Source organism: Oncorhynchus mykiss, chromosome 5 (genome assembly GCF_013265735.2).
Source record: "Oncorhynchus mykiss isolate Arlee chromosome 5, USDA_OmykA_1.1, whole genome shotgun sequence".
Taxonomy (NCBI): domain Eukaryota; kingdom Metazoa; phylum Chordata; class Actinopteri; order Salmoniformes; family Salmonidae; genus Oncorhynchus; species Oncorhynchus mykiss.
In genome coordinates, this window is record NC_048569.1 from 43,948,543 (window position 1) to 43,966,038 (window position 17,496).

At 42.5% G+C, this 17,496-nt stretch overlaps 1 protein-coding gene across 3 annotated transcripts in view; it reads right to left on the minus strand.

The window, feature by feature from the left end:
• LOC110523906 (contactin-associated protein-like 4) overlaps positions 1–17,496 on the minus strand; it is a 197,274-nt gene that overhangs the window by 148,456 nt on the left and 31,322 nt on the right. For 2 of the 3 annotated variants that reach the window (XM_021603043.2, XM_021603042.2), the window contains exon 2: positions 10,965–11,075. In XM_021603043.2, coding sequence (XP_021458718.2) covers positions 10,965–11,075 — 111 coding nt within the window. Of the gene's footprint in view, positions 1–10,612; positions 10,860–10,964; positions 11,076–17,496 lie in introns of those variants that run through there. The other variant, XM_036977628.1, reaches the window with a different exon arrangement.

Sequence of the window (17,496 nt, forward strand, 5' to 3'; positions counted from 1 at the left end):
TCTTCCTGTTATGGGATGATTCCAAAATGACAACCTATTTGCGTCTTCTTCTGTGATTTTTAAATAGCGGTTTGCAATCAAAAGGTGCATTACCGCCACCAGCTGGACTGGAGTGTAAGTCCTTTACACTTTGTGATACAAAAACAGGAAAAAGAGAAAATGAAGAAAAGTGCCCTGCCAACTAACCCTAGACTCATTAAAAACCCACCACCCCATTCCACTACTTTGACCTTACCTGATCCCACACCAGGTCAACGGCCTGGGAGGACGGGACACTACCATTCAACACACCCTGTAACTCGTCTGCAGTATAATCTCATAAACCAAAGTACTTCTCTGCAGCTGCCATCACAACACCTTTTCTGTGAATTATGTTCCATTTCTACAGTACAGTTGGTAACCATGGCATTGAATGCTAAAAAGCCAATCTTACTGAAGCACATTTCATTCGTAGGCCTATCACTTTGTACTGGCAAAATACTTTTACTATTCACCGGGAACCTCTTAGGATCCCTCACCCTTGACCCATCCTCTACTTTCTTCACTGCCTAAGCATACAACACCTTCTGTACAACACCTTCTGTATAACTCTGACCATGGTAACCTCAACCTGCCTCTCTCGCACTGGACACTTCTGTATAGGGAGTAGGGCACTGTATAGGGAGCAGGATACCATTTGGTATGCACACAGCTCTGTTAAGAACCTATTTCAGGCCTGGTCTGTGCTGCTCTCTCTCTCTTTAAGAGAAGACATGGGGAAATCATGGCCGACATGACTTTGGCAAGTTGTACCAGCTTTTTAGCGAAGAACAGATGCGTGTCTAATGAACGGGCGACTCTCTCATCAATTATGTACTGTTTTTCCACCTGCTAGCAAATTAATGAGAAATAGAGAGCCGTTTAGGGTGCGGGGTCTTGGGTGACATAAACCCTCCAATAATGGCCATATGAATAGCATGGCAGATCGTCAGAGGGAAAACACCGGGCGGAATTAGGGAGGTTTAATTGCAACATAATTAGGCCAATACAACGCTGATAGGACTTTCCAAGCTGGCATCTGGCTGAGCTGCCAGTTAAGGTAAATGTTCACCAGACCAAATACATGGAGAGACCATCAGACCATGAAACAGGAGTGGGAAATAGATCAATATGTGATTAGCCAATAGTTCTTAGTTAATTTCAATGAATGGGTTTTAATTTCACTTTAAAATCTAATTTGATCTTTTTAGAAAGTGATTACCTGGCGAGGGGATATTTGGCGAGGGCATGAACTGAAGTTGTCCGAAATTCTTCGACACTGTATATCTCCATTAATATATTATTAATATCTACATTTCCAGTAGAAATGGACCATCTACATTTCCTGCTTGTAAGCAAACCACAATATCCAGAATTCATAGTGATTTCAGGATGTAGTACAGCCCCTGTCGAGATGGTTCCAGTTGAGAATGAGAGTCAACAGGTAGCTAATGTTCCTTACGGGACCAGCCACTCGTTAGTAGAACATCAGCTTGCGAAGAACTATTAAACAACTGTAAAGTTTATTCATGGTATGGTGTTCAGTAACTGGATGTGAAAACCTCAAGCAAGCGCAGGCTGCTGAGGTAACATTCTATTGGTTACTTTGCAAGCTAACGATAGCTACGTTAGATTTCGTTAGCTACAGCCCGCCGGACCGTATCTAACTGTTAACTAGCAAACTATTGCAAGTTACTGGCCTGTGTGTTCTATTTACAGAGTCCCATCCCATCAACATCTGCAGCACCAGTAACTAGTCTAAATCATCTTTGACTGCACAATGCTGGCAAGAGCCAAAGTGTATAGTCTATGAGTCCAAGGTCAATGGAGCTCATGAAGTTCTGCCAGACCAGCTGAAGAACATTCAGGACCCTGCCTAAAACATTCTGCCAACATAATATCCACATTCAGTTAGACTGATGTTGTAGGTGTCACGCCTGCTCCCGCTCCCCCTCTCTGGCGCTCAAGAGCCATCATTACACACACCTGTAACCATTTGTTACACGTATCAGCGTATCATTGGACTCATCCGGACTCCATCACTTATTGATTGCCTCCCCTATATCTCTCTATTCCTCAGTTTCTTCCCCATGTTAGCATTGTCATTTTGTTCACCCTGTCCAGACACTGTTCTTGTTTTGTTATTTTTTTAATATTCACTCCCTGTACTTGCTTCTCGCCTCCCAGTGTCTGTCCTTACAGAATGCTGACAGAATGCTGACACCCCAATTTGAAGCATCAGGGAGTTTTTTTGTTTTTTGTTGGTGACGTTGGGTCCGTGTGCCACTGCCGAAAGAACCGGGGGTGCCACAGCTGGCTCGTCAGGCTTCCATGCCTTAACTGGCTCGAGAGGTTTTCTTGCATCGGCCGGCTCGTCGGGCTCCCACGCCTCGGCCGGCTTGTCAAACTCCCACACCTCGGCCAGCCCATCAGGCTCACCCAGGTGGGACGCCGGGTGGTGCCCCTAAGGGGGCGGGGATTCTGTCACGCCTGCTCCCACTCCCCCTCTCTGGAGCTCAAGAGCGCCCACCTGTTACTATTGTTACACGTATCAGCGTATCTTTGGACTCACCTGGACTCCATCACTTATTGATTGCCTCCCCTATATCTCTCTATTCCTCAGTTTCATCTCCGTGTCAGCATTAATGTCATTTTTGTTCCCCCTGTCCAGACGCTATCCTTGTTTTGTTTCATGTCGGGTATTTTTTAAATATTCACTCCTTGTAATTGCTTCTTGTCTCCCAGCGTCTGTCCTTACAGTAGCATAGTATAAAATGCCCAGTATTCTCAGAACTGCATTGTGGTATAGATATTGCTAGCTCTTGTACATATGTATATAATGGAGTTTGAACAATAATATCTTCTTTCTTTTGTATTGACAAGTGACTAAATGATTCCAGCTGCATCAGAAACCAATAAAGTGTCGACTTCAACTTCTGCATCAATTCATCGTGGTATTTATGAAATGGATTTGGAAGTACCTAGCTATCTTACTCACAGAGGTAAGCTTACACAGCAGTATGTAGGAGCAGTTATGGCAATGTTTGACACTGATAAATAAAATATACTGCTAATGCCTGTAATAAATACTACAGTTCTACAAAAGGAATACTTGCATATGGTGTGTTTGGTGGGTGCAGTGAGGTGCATTCACTTTGGTACAAGGGGAGATGTTTGGTATGGAACCTTTCACATCTCCTCTTGAGACAAATTGCTTGAATGGCCCCAACACCACACAGGTATTGATACTCAAAGACTAATATCCCACTGGGCACAGACTTCAATTCAACATCTATTCCACGTCATTTAATAGATTACGTGGAAACAACCTTGATTCAACGAGTTTGTGCCAAGTGGGATGAGTCATAAACTCAAAGTTATTCCTTTAGTCTTCGTTACGCTCGTCAAAACAGTTCTTCAGTGTTGCTCGTAATGAGATGCACTGAGGCTAACTAGCTAGCTGTAACCTCAGGCTACAGTACATAACTTTAGGCTACAGTACACTTTGGGTATAGCAAACAAAGCTAGCTAGCTTGGCCTTTAGTGGTACTAGCAAGCCCCGTTATGGCCGAATCGATCACAAAAATATACTGTATTGAACAACACTGCCTTGTGTAAAAAGTGAGCTTATAAAGCTAGCTAGCTACCGCCAGCAAAATAACTTACTCATTTGTCATTTGCCCTCCTGGTCCAGCTGGTCTGAGCTGCCGCTGACAGTTGTTCTTGGAGGTTCTGAATAACGTCTCCAGCACCCCTCTATCCATATGTGCGTCAAAACTTTGATGATCTGTCACACACACACACACGATCCATGGCGTCTTCACTGACCTCTAGTAAGAACTTTTCGTGATTGCATGTGTTGTAGCACAGACATTTCTCATCTGTCGGCATGGCTGGACAGCACCCGCATAGGCAGCACTATTCGGAGTCTGACCATGGCTCCCCATCGCTGCTTTGCAGGTCTCGCTAGTCTTGTTCTCGCTGTCTCAAGTCCTCTTCAGTGTATTCCGGGCTGAACTGAATAGGGCTGTATGTCCCTATGGGGACATACGGTTTCATTTGTCCAGCTCTTCTTGGAAAGAGGAATCATTAGCAGCCGTTGTAATTATTTAGCAATCTCGGATAGACGGTGCACGGTAACATAGCTCCCCGTGAACCTGTGAAACTAATACCGACCCCGTTTTGATAAGCCTGCCTTTCGCGGGTGGGAACACAATTGGAAAAGGAAGCAGGACTCCCGTCAGTCTGTAGTCTTTACAAGGCCTGGGAAAATGAGTCAACCTAGATACGTTGCAATGTCGTGGCACATAGCAATGGCTCCATTGAACAAGGACAACCATGGCTCTACTGTCCAATGGCTCCATTGAACAAGGACAACCATGGCTCTATTGTCCAATGGCTCTATTGAACAAGGACAACCATATCTACTCACTTCTAGCGTGATCGTGCAATCGGTGAAACACAAAGGCCACAATAATTGCTACAAAACAGGACTCCATTCATTTTGCGGTCTCCCACCGCATAAATAAAAGAATACCTCTATGGTACCTAATTATGTCTGAAACACCTCTCGTCAGTCATAACTATGTAGGGATACTGGAAAAACACCCCAAATAGTGTCTAGTGGTGAAGTTTCACTTTTAAACTGGAGACAGAGTAACTCATAATTAAAATTAAACACACCGTTGCTGCATTCAAGGGGACAGGGCAGTGATGATGAGAGGGAGGGAATGAGAAAGGGAAAAGGAGAGAGAAAAGTTATTAGAAAGAGAGAAGGGGGGAAAGGGAGAGAGAGCAGAATAGGTATGAAAGAGAGAAGAGGAGGGAGGGAATGGAAAGGTAATGAGAGAAAGGGAGAGGGACGGAGGGATAGATAGAGGGAGAGAGAGATATCGGGAGAGGGGGAGGAAAACGAGAGAGAAACTGGGTTGAACTAAGTAAACAAATTATGTTTTATTGGAGGAGAGAACGAGAGCGTGACCGGGAGAAAATAGAAGTCAGAGGGAGATCAAAACCTGGCCTGCCATAATGTGTTCTTGTCCCCCTAGGGAGGGGGTTTAACCAGATCTGATCCTGACTGGATCTCAATGGGTTTTTGATGTTTCTACACAACCTTGGATTGCATGGACATGGCACATATCTGATCACAGCATGTGTAGAATAGTTGGTGGGTTGGTGTGTGTGTGTGTAAGTGAAAGTGCAGAATGGTGGGCCTGAATAGCATTTTAATTCTAATTTGAAGCTCAGATGGTAGAGCATGAGGCTTGTAACGTCAGGGTTGTGCGTTCGATTCCTGGACCACCCATATGTAAAATGTAGGCACGCATGACAGGAAGTCGCTTTGAATACAAGCGTCTGCTAAATTAAATGTATTTTTATATTATATTATTGACTAGAGAGGGGAACCAACCAATCGACTCTTGAGGACAGTCTGAGGACAAACAATATAATTTGCATGGATCAGTCAATGGACCATTTTGATATGTTCATACACAATAACCTTACAGACTATACACTGTATGCAATCCTATCACCACTGTTCTCATGTTGCTGTTCTCTGACTAGAATTAGTGAATGGAAGTATTTCATTCACTATTTCAATCAACTTAGTTGTCAGATCACAAAAGACCATTCTTAATAATTAACAAGCCTGGTGAGAAGATATTATACCAGTAGAACTGAACAGAGGGCAAGATTATGAAGCTTTTGACAGTTACCACTGTTCATTTAGTCAGCAAATTGAATCAGTAATGTGAATATCCTCTGAGAAACACTAGAGGATGCTGAGTGTTACATTTTCCAGACAGAGATGTAAATTAGATGCATCCATTAATTGATTAATTGATTTCTTCTTAGAACAACTGGGATATTGTCATCTAGTGCATTTTGTAATTAACATCACTGTTTCAATCCTTTGCGATGCCATGCTAGATCCTCCTCCAGTCACATAAAGAACAGAGTGTGACCTTAAAAAGTGGTCAAAGGTCAAATAGAAGAGTGGTTGTTGAGAGGCAACCGAGTAAACAACCATGTAACCTCTGCCATGTAAACAACCGATTACATACTCCAACATTACATGAGAGGGAGAAATGTTCAACCTGTCACGCCCTGATCTGTTTCACCTGTCCTTGTGCTTGTCTCCACCCCCCTCCAGGTGTCGCCCATCTTCCCAACTGATACTCTGGGTATTTATACCTGTGTTTTCTGTCTGTCTGTGCCAATTCGTCTTGTTTGTTCAAGCCTACCAGCGGGTTGTCTTAGCGCCTGCTTTTTCCAGTCTCTCTTTTCTCACCCTCCTGGTTTTGACTCTTGCCTGTGCTGACTCCGAGCGCGCCTGCCTGACCACTCTGCCTGCCGTCCTGTACCTTTGCCCCTACTCTGGATTGCCGACCTCTGCCTGACCTGACCCCTGGGCCTGTCTGCCATCCTGTACCCTGACCCACTACTCTGCATTATCGACCCCTGCCTGCCTTGACCTGTCGTTTGCCTGCCCCAGTTGTTACAATAAACATTGTTACTTCTACACAGTCTGCACTTGGGTCTTACCTGCCACATGATACACCCAGAGAGTTATTTGTAGAATCTTTGAGACTGTGAAAGGTTCTTTATAGAACCATTATCCACAAAAATTCTATAAATAACCATTAAGGGTTCTAAACAGCACCAGAACAGGTTGTAACCATAGCAGAGACTTTTTTTAATAGTTCTTAAAACCTCTACAGGATCGCTGTCCTGTGTTAAATAACTACAACAAAGCTTTCTTAGTGTCCAACAAGCTTTCTCCACCCTTAACCTTGTTCTGAACACCTCCAAAACAAAGGTCATGTGGTTTGGTAAGAAGAATACCCCTCTCTCCACAGGTGTGATGACTACCTCTGAGAGTTTAGAGCTTGAGGTAGTCACCTCATACAAGTACTTATGTATGGCTAGACAGTACACTGTCCTTCTCTCAGCACATATCAAAGCTGCAGGCTAAAGTTAAATCTAGATGGTTTCCTCTATCGTAATCGCTCCTCTTTCACCCCAGCTGCCAAACTAACCCTGATTCGGATGACCATCCTACCCATGGTAGATTACGGAGACATCATTTATAGATCGCAGGTAAGGGTGATCTCAGGCGGCTAGATGTTCTTTACCATTCGGCCATCAGATTTTCCATCCAATGCTCCTTATAGGATACACCACTGCACTCTATACTCCTCTGTAAACTGGCCATCTCTGTATACCCATCGCAAGACCCACTGGTTGATGCTTATTTATAAAACCCTCTTAGGCCTCACTCCCCCCATCTGAGATACAGTGCCTTGCGAAAGTATTCGGCCCCCTTGAACTTTGCGACCTTTTGCCACATTTCAGGCTTCAAACATAAAGATATAAAACTGTATTTTTTTGTGAAGAATCAACAACAAGTGGGACACAATCATGAAGTGGAACGACATTTATTGGATATTTAAAACTTTTTTAACAAATCAAAAACTGAAAAATTGGGCGTGCAAAATTATTCAGCCCCCTTAAGTTAATACTTTATAGTGTCACCTTTTGCTGCGATTACAGCTGTAAGTCGCTTGGGGTATGTCTCTATCAGTTTTGCACATCGAGAGACTGAAATTTTTTCCCATTCCTCCTTGCAAAACAGCTCGAGCTCAGTGAGGTTGGATGGAGAGCATTTGTGAACAGCAGTTTTCAGTTCTTTCCACAGATTCTCGATTGGATTCAGGTCTGGACTTTGACTTGGCCATTCTAACACCTGGATATGTTTATTTTTGAACCATTCCATTGTAGATTTTGCTTTATGTTTTGGATCATTGTCTTGTTGGAAGACAAATCTCCGTCCCAGTCTCAGGTCTTTTGCAGACTCCATCAGGTTTTCTTCCAGAATGGTCCTGTATTTGGCTCCATCCATCTTCCCATCAATTTTAACCATCTTCCCTGTCCCTGCTGAAGAAAAGCAGGCCCAAACCATGATGCTGCCACCACCATGTTTGACAGTGGGGATGGTGTGTTCAGCTGTGTTGCTTTTACGCCAAACATAACGTTTTGCATTGTTGCCAAAAAGTTCAATTTGGGTTTCATCTGACCAGAGCACCTTCTTCCACATGTTTGGTGTGTCTCCCAGGTGGCTTGTGGCAAACTTTAAACAACACTTTTTATGGATATCTTTAAGAAATGGCTTTCTTCTTGCCACTCTTCCATAAAGGCCAGATTTGTGCAATATACAACTGATTGTTGTCCTATGGACAGAGTCTCCCACCTCAGCTGTAGATCTCTGCAGTTCATCCAGAGTGATCATGGGCCTCTTGGCTGCATCTCTGATCAGTCTTCTCCTTGTATGAGCTGAAAGTTTAGAGGGACGGCCAGGTCTTGGTAGATTTGCAGTGGTCTGATACTCCTTCCATTTCAATATTATCGCTTGCACAGTGCTCCTTGGGATGTTTAAAGCTTGGGAAATCTTTTTGTATCCAAATCCGGCTTTAAACTTCTTCACAACAGTATCTCGGACCTGCCTGGTGTGTTCCTTGTTCTTCATGATGCTCTCTGCGCTTTTAACGGACCTCTGAGACTATCACAGTGCAGGTGCATTTATACGGAGACTTGATTACACACAGGCGGATTGTATTTATCATCATTAGTCATTTAGGTCAACATTGGATCATTCAGAGATCCTCACTGAACTTCTGGAGAGAGTTTGCTGCACTGAAAGTAAAGGGGCTGAATAATTTTGCACGCCCAATTTTTCAGTTTTTGATTTGTTAAAAAAGTTTGAAATATCCAATAAATGTCGTTCCACTTCATGATTGTGTCCCACTTGTTGTTGATTCTTCACAAAAAAATACAGTTTTATATCTTTATGTTTGAAGCCTGAAATGTGGCAAAAGGTCGCAAAGTTCAAGGGGGCCGAATACTTTCGCAAGGCACTGTATCTACTACAGCCCTCATCGTCCACATACAACATCCATTCCGCCAGTCACATTCTGTTAAAGAGCCCCAAAGCACACACATCCCTGGGTCGCTCGTCTTTTCAGTTCACTGCAGCTAGCGACTGGAACGAGCTGCAACAAACACTCAAACTGGACAGTTTTATATCAATCTCTTCATTCAAAGACTCAATCATGGACACTCTTACTGACAGTTGTGGCTGCTTTGCGTGATGTATTGTTGTCTCTACTTTCTTGCCCTTTGTGCTGTTGTCTGTGCCCAATAATGTTTGTACCATGTTTTGTGCTGCTATCATGTGTTGCTACCATGTTGTTGTCATGTTGTGTTGCTAACATGCTGTGTTGTCATGTGTTGCCGCCTTGCTATGTTGTTATCTTAGGTCTTTATGTAGTGTTGTGTTGTCTCTTTTGTTAATCGCAGCCCCTGTCCCCACAGAAGGCCTTTTGCCTTTTGGTAGGCCGTCATTGTAAATAAGAATTTGTTCTTAACTGACCATCCTAGTTAAATTATGGTTAAATAAAAAAAAGGGGCATATCTGTGTAGTCTTTTGCCTAAATGTGCCTTTTGAAAAGATATACGATTGTTCATTGGATCAGTCTAAAACTTTGCAAATACACTTGTGCCATCTAGTGGCCAAAACCTAAATTGCTCCTGTCCTAGAATAATACATTATGGCCCCTCTCTTGCATTTCAAAGATGGTACAATTTTATTTACAAAAGAAAGCATGTTTTTTTTCATTGTATCATCTTTTACCAGATCTAATGTGTTATATTCTCCTACATTACTTTCACATTTCCACAAACTTCAAAGTGTTACTTTTTTGAATGGTATCAATAATATGCATATCCTTGCTTCAGATCCTGAGCTACAGGCAGTTAGATTTAGGTATGTAATTTTAGAGGAAAATTTAAAAAAAGGGTTGGATCCTTAAGGGGATTAGGAAAGGGTTCTTTATAGCACCATAAAGGTTCCGTTTAAAACTGTATGAGCATAGCTCTTATAGAGCCTTATTTGGCACAGAACCACCTGTTTTATTGTGTAGTAACATATAGTAATTTCATCCAGCTTTGCTCTGGTGCATATATTATCTGAAATAAATAAAAACAGTTAACCTGACTGATACAACTTCATCATGGTCAAACACAGAGAAATACAGTATACCAAACTGATAATACCATAGACAGTTTTAGACACCTATTGATCCACTTCACTCAGCTCAACTCAGATGGGAATAGTGAAAAACCAACAGTGTGCTTACTGCTACAGCCATCAAAGACAGCTTGGAAGAAGCATCCAACAAGCTTATATTGCTTTGGTCTCACAGTTGAAGAAAATCGTGTGCACAGATCCTGTTATGTGGCTGCTAAAAATCCCTCCTATTCCCATCTGAGTTTCTGCTTTCAAGGTTGGTTAAACCACAAAATAGATCAACCCTACCAGTTTTAAAACATTCATACAAAGAACCACCGTGATAGCATTTTCCCGTCTAAGCAATGCAAGGATTCCATTCTATCAGCATTCAGCATCCAAACCAACCAACAAAACCAACCAATCCCCTTTTGATTTTTTTTCTGGATGAATTCAGATGCATTGCAAAGGTAAAGAAGGGTGACCTTGCACTGGGGCTTGTAATGTAGTATTCCAATATCTACCTACTGTAGGCGACCCGCTGGGGACGAGGTAACAGCAGCTCTCTGTCTCTCTCTCTCCTTCCTTTCTCAAACTGAAGTCACCAGCAAGGGAATTCAGTTTTAAAAAAGGGATCTGGTTCCTGCGCTACTGCTGCTGCTGCTGAAACGAAACCTGCCTTTGATGTTCTCTATGCACAGTCCTGTGGGGAATCCAACCCTCTCTCTCCCTCTCCGCAATGAGCATCTGAGCACCACAACACAGCAGCCCACTGTGTACGGCCGGAATAGAGGCTCAAAATAACAGTGGAGATACTAAGGAATCCTACAATCAATACAGTGTCCATATCAGGCAAATGTGTCAAAAGTCCAGTACTCACCATCTCTCCTGTTTACTTTGGCAAAGCCGGGTCCATGGCTGTTGGATAACTGTGATGAGCTTCTGAAGGAGGACTGGGGCAGGCTGGACACCAGTGGGCCATCACAGCTGTCTGTCAAGCAAACAGGGAAACACAAAGGACAGGGTTAGGTTTTACAATCACAGGTGATCTCTGAACTATTAGTAACGTTATTATTAGTACAGTATTTCCAAATGATTCAGAGGTGTAGTCTAAAACATCATCAGGGAGGAACCATGTTTAAAGCAATTTCAGAGACACTATTTTCCATTTTGTCACAATTTGATCACCATGTCGACCACCATTTCACACGCTGTTACTGCTCTCTGCCAGCAGCAATACTACGCACCAATGACACCATTGAAGTGATGCTAATAATAACTAAAATCACTAGAGTGCAGATCACATTGTTATGTTCCAACACCTTCACAAATGTGTGCATGAGTCCCATCCCTCTGGTCACACCACATCATTTCAATTTATCTGTTATTTTACCAGGGAAGTTGACTGAGAACAGATTCTCATTTGCAGCAATGACTTGGGGAATAGTTACAGGGGAGAGGAGGGGGATGAATGAGCCAATTGTAAACTGGGGATTATTAGGTGACCGTGATAGTTTGAGGGCCATAATGGGAATTTAGCCAGGACACCAGGGTTAACACCCCTACTCTTACAATAAGTGCCATGGGATCTTTAATGACCTCAGAGAGTCAGGACACCTGTTTAACGTCCCTTCCGAAAGACGGCACCCTACACAGGGCAGTGTCCCCAATCACTGCCCTGGGGCATTGGGATATTATTTTTTTTAGACCAGAGGAAAGAGTGCCCCCTACTGGCCCTCCAACACCACTTCCAGCAGCATCTGGTCTCCCATCCAGGAACTGACCAGGACCAACCCTGCTTAGCTTCAGATGCAAGCCAGCAGTGGTATGCAGGGTGGTATGCTAATGGCTATGTGGAAATGTGGGTAATATTTGTTTGAGATGTTGACCAATGAGATTTCAACCTTTATTCACCCACTCAAAAAGACAGCCAGATGTTTGTTGAATGCTCAATGTGTTATCACTATGCTTTCAACGACCTAAAAGCACAACCAAATTCCAAATGGGAAAACAATGTCTGATTCGGGATTTAGGGCTCGATTCGCCAAAATTCTGCGCTATAGCGCGCCTGAAATGTAAAGGTAATATCCGATTGAGCTGACATATGGAGTGTTTGCAATGAATGCGGTCTCCACAAATGTGGGAACGTTGCCTTTAAATTTCAATCGCGCTATAGCGCTGAACTTTGGTGATACGGATTGAATCGAGCCCTTAGTTTTCATATACATGTGCTACCACTGCACTTTCAACCATTTAAAAGCACAAGTTCAAATGGGAATACAATGCCAGGTATGTTGGATTTATACAACAACTTAATGTGTTATCATTGTGCTTCATCCAACAGTACAACAAAAAAAACTTGGATTGCAGTTGAGATTACATTAAAAGTACATAGTGCAAGTGATCAACGTTGTTAGAGATTCTGTACAGATTATTATAGCAATTGTGAAGATCTCCACAGACCTGCAAACTTTTGCATGCTATCTCGAACATGTACACTTTCTACGATTACATAAGACGTTTACAGTATACTTAAAGTAACCTCAACATGTGGCCACGATTGTGTTTCTCATGTTAAGGTTGAATAAATACTTTTACATTTGTTTGAAAGATAGCCTTAACTTTAGGCTATTTACTGATGTACTGGGCCATACTCACTACCCTCTGTAGTGCCTTGCGGTCAGAGGCCGAGCAGATGCCATACCAGGCAGTGATGCAACCCGTCAGGATGCTCTCGATGGTGCAGCTGTAGAACCTTTGAGGATCCATGCCAAATCTTTTCAGTCTCTTGAGGGGGAATAGGTTTTGTCGTGCCCTCTTCGCAACTGTCTTGGTGTGTTTGGAATTAACGTTAGCTAGCTAACAAGCCAGAAACAAACCAAAACTTTGTTTAGAAAGTTGCTTTTAGTTGCCTGGTTTTCTAGATTGACGTAAACTAAATTCATTTTTAAAACGGTTTATTGGTGTTCAAATACACCAGTTATGCTATTTTGGACCGTCAGGCTGCTGATATCATGCAATCTGTTGTTTTTGTGTTTATACTTCTTCACAACAACAATGATGTCACTGCAACAACTTTATACAGACATGTCGATAGACGTAGTATACATCAATCTTTAGTCTTGAAAACTGGTTGTTTAGTACACTACCGTACTCACTCTGTTTAGCACATGGCCTCACATGTGAATCCTTAAAGAGATAGGTGGGGCTAAGGCTTAAGAGGGTGTGAACAATGTTGAATGGGTGTAGACAAAGAAGGGCTCTCCAGTAGGTGAACCAAACAATTCAAGGGCCATTTTCTGAAAAGTTGGATTACAAGTTTATCAACGTTCAAAGAATAATTACTTTCCCATTGTTCCTCAACTGTAGAGTATGATATACCATTTCCTAGCTCTGGGTCTCTACTTTTATCCAATGTAAAAAACACAATTTCAAATGTTGTTACATAAGACAGATTCGAGCCAGTCGGTCACAAATATGTAGAATTGCAGGAAATTAGATATAAAACTGCAACAAAAAAAGTTATGTACAGCAAACAAATTTGTTTACCTTAATGTACGTACTTATTAAATTATAGTTTTCAAACCCAATGCTGAGTTAATGTGAGTTAATGTGTAGGGGCTAATTGTACAGCTAATAGTCTACGTTTTTGTAGATTGGTTGCTGTAGCTTCACTCACCTCAATCAATGTGATAATGGCTGAGGTAAGTTTTGCTTGTTTTTGCTGTTCTCCAAATAGCATTTTAGATGATGACATTTCAACTAGATAATGCTAGAAAAACCAGCTAGCCGAACCTCTTATCAGTAGTGCACACATGCTCTCCTCATGACCAAACTACATTCCCTGTCTCTCAATGACTAGATTAGGGTTGTTTGTTGAGTATTCAGTGTGAAAAGCTTTTCAATTATAGTGTTTTAGAGTGGGAAATGGGAAAGTGCACTCCAAAGAACAGAGCAGAGGAGTAAAAGCTAAGTTGAAAATCACTAATGAGAGTTCTCGTTGAAAACTACTTGACAGAAAGAGCAGAGCGTTTGAAAACACAAGAGCCATTTATCGGCGTTCAGAGTTTGGCATTTCAGTGCCGTTACCCACGTCTCTGACTGACTCTGTGATCAGTCGTGCACAGACGTCCGTTGTGCGGAGTCAGAAATTGGAGGTAAATGCTGAATATCTGGTTGTTTGCATCCATGATGGAAAACTCACTATCCCTTGTGCTAGAGCCACCTTCGCAAAAATATGCCTTTACTCTAGCTACTGTACCTCATTCCTTCAGCTAGCTCTATCCCAAAATAACACTTAAATACGAAGGTAATGTTTTGTTTTGTCTTAGAAACACAATATATGTAATAATTAGCTGGATTCTCCATAACGCTTCGCTACATAACACTACCTTAGATAATGGGTGCGTCCCAATATGGAAGCCTATTCCCTATATAGTGCGCTATGGGCCCTGGTCAAAAGTCGTATAGGGAATAGAGTTCCAATTGCGATGCAGTCATTACCTCGTTCAAAGTAGTACTTCTCAGGGAGTGTCAGTGGCGTCAGAACCCACCAGAAGTGTTTAAATCACTATTGATACAGGACTGATCCTTGGCAGGAGCTCCAGCCGATAGAGTGAGACAGGCTACTGTACATCTACTGTGTCCCATTTCACATTTTGCTGGAATAACAATCTGCCCACAGTCAAGATGATGGAAATAGAGAGTGACTACTGATGAAGATGATGCATCACCTTCACAAGCAACAAATATAAAAACAGTATGGATAAGAAACCATACCCTTGGCAAGGCACTGGACTGAACTCCACGACTCCAAGAGTTCAGTCATATTCACTGTGTGTCTTTTGGATATGTAAAACAATTCAGACCATACTGCATTTGGCAGACATATACCCTAATGAGGGCCAATAAAATGCTTGTTTGTGGAATGGAATTAGGTCATGGAACACTAACAATTCAAACTAAAGCGCAGTACTCTGTTTTTCCATTCTATTCTATACAACTTGGTTCCACTCTATTTTGACCCATGGGGCCTATAGTCTCAGTCTCCAGACAGATTGAAGAGCAGAACGATAACCACACACCCAACCTAATGTGCTATCTCAGGGGTATTCAACCTGTAGTCCGCTGACCCCTACTGCAGGGAATCCGCAATTTATTTATTTTTTTTCTCTAAAAGTACATTTTTCCCCAAATGCTTTTATAAATACAGAAAATGAATTTTGAATTACACTGACTGAGTGTTAGTCCCAAAAATGTTTTTTTCAATTTTCTTTACATCCCTGTTAGTGAGCATGTATCCTTTGCCAAGATAATCTATCCACCTGACAGGTGTGGCATACGAAGAAGCCAATTAAACAGCATGATCATTACACAGGTGCACCTTGTGCTGGGAACAATAAAAGGCCACTCTAAAATGTGCAGTTTTGTCACACAACACAATGCCACGGATGTCTCAAGTTTTGAGGGAGGGTGAAATTGGTATGCTGACTGTAAAAATGTCCACCAGAGCTGTTGCCAGATAATTTTCTGTTCATTCCTCTACCTTAAGTCGCCTCCAACATTGTTTTAGAGAATATGTTCAACTGGCCTCAAAACAGAACACCACGTGTATGGCGTTGTGTGTGCAAGCAGTTTGCTGATGTCAAAATGGTGAACAGAGTGCCCCGTGGTGGCGTTGGGCTTATGGTATGGGCATGCATAAGCTACGGACAACATCGATGGCAATTTGAATGCACAGAGATACCATGACGAGAGCCTGAGGCCCATTGTTGTGCCATTCATCCGCCACCTTTATGGCCCCATCTCGCAGGCTCTGTAGACAAATTCCTGGAAGCTGAAAATGGCCCAGTTCTTCCATCTGCATACTCGCCAGATGTGTCACCAATTGAGAATGTTTGGGATACTCTGGATCGACGCGTACAACAGTGTGTTCCAGGTCCCGCGAATATCCAGCAACTTTGCACAGCCATTGAATAGGACTGGGACAACATTCCACAGGCCACAATTAACAGCTTGAGCAACTCTATGCGAAGGACATGTGTGGCATTGCATGAGGCAAATGCTGGTCACACCAGATACTGACTGGTTTTCTGATCCACATCCCTACCTTTTTTTAATGTATCTGTGACCAACATATGCAGATCTGTATTCCCAGTCATGTGAAATCCATAGATAAGGGCCTAATGAATGTATTTCAATTGATTGACTTTCTTATATGAACTGTAAGTTTATATTTTTGTTCAGTATACACACCTACAGTAGAAAGGAGGAGAATATCTTCTTTCTAATGATTTTATTTCTCAACTCCTAATATTGAGAAAATTACCCTAATTGGAGCTAAATACACTCACTGGAGTACCTGACATAGGCTTTGAAAAAGCACCCGTGAGTACCAGTTGCTTCAAGTGCCGCTGGCTGCTGTTAAGCTTTCTTGACATGGACATACATTTTCCCAACAATTGGCTAACTATCATAACTCAAGGTGAGACCCAGATGCAGACACAGGGGGCAGATGGTTGGAGTCTTAGGTGTTTATTAATCCAAAGGGGTAGGCAAGAGAATGGTCGTGGACAGGCAAAAGGTCAAAACCAGATCAGAGTCCAGGAGGTACAGAGTGGCAGGCAGGCTCGAGGCCAAGGCAGGCAGAATGGTCAGGCAGGCAGGTACAGAGTCCAGAAACAGGCAAGGGTCAAAACCAAGAGGACTAGAAAAAGGAGAAATAGCAAAAGCAGGAGAATGGGGAAAAAAACGCTGGTTGACTTGGAAACATACAAGACGAACGAACTGGCACAGAGAGACAGAAAACACGGGGATAAATACACTGGGGAAAACAAGCAACACCTGAAGGGGATGGAGACAATAACAAGGACAGGTGAAACAGATCGGGGTGTGACAGCTAACATTTGTTTATCCAGCTAAACAGCGGTTATTAACAAAAATGTGTTAGGAGTTACATTTCTAGCTAATAGGCTATGTTAGAGTTAACACTTCCTCTTTCAATTATTATATCGGGAGGTAAAAATTATGAAAATCTATCTACCAAATGTTGATTAATTCTCCTTTCCAATATCATTCATCAGGTAATAAGATGTCTTGTACTTAAAAAAAATATATATACTGTATACAGGGTTGCTGATTTACCTGGGTGGTGGTCCCTGGGCAAAAAAAAATTGCAGACCCCTTTGTTAACTGAATGTAGTGACTTTTCAGGGGTGCTTCAGTAAATTAGCTTGTTCCTCTGGCAGGGAATCAATTGGCCAGATTGAGAGAGAGGGAGAGCCAGATTGTGCTTGTGGCCAGCTAGCACAATGTGGTTAGCTGTACTTGCATCTCAAATAGCACCCTATTCCCTATAGGCTCTTGTCAAAAGTAGTGCACTATATAGGGAAGAGAGTGCCATAGGACACATC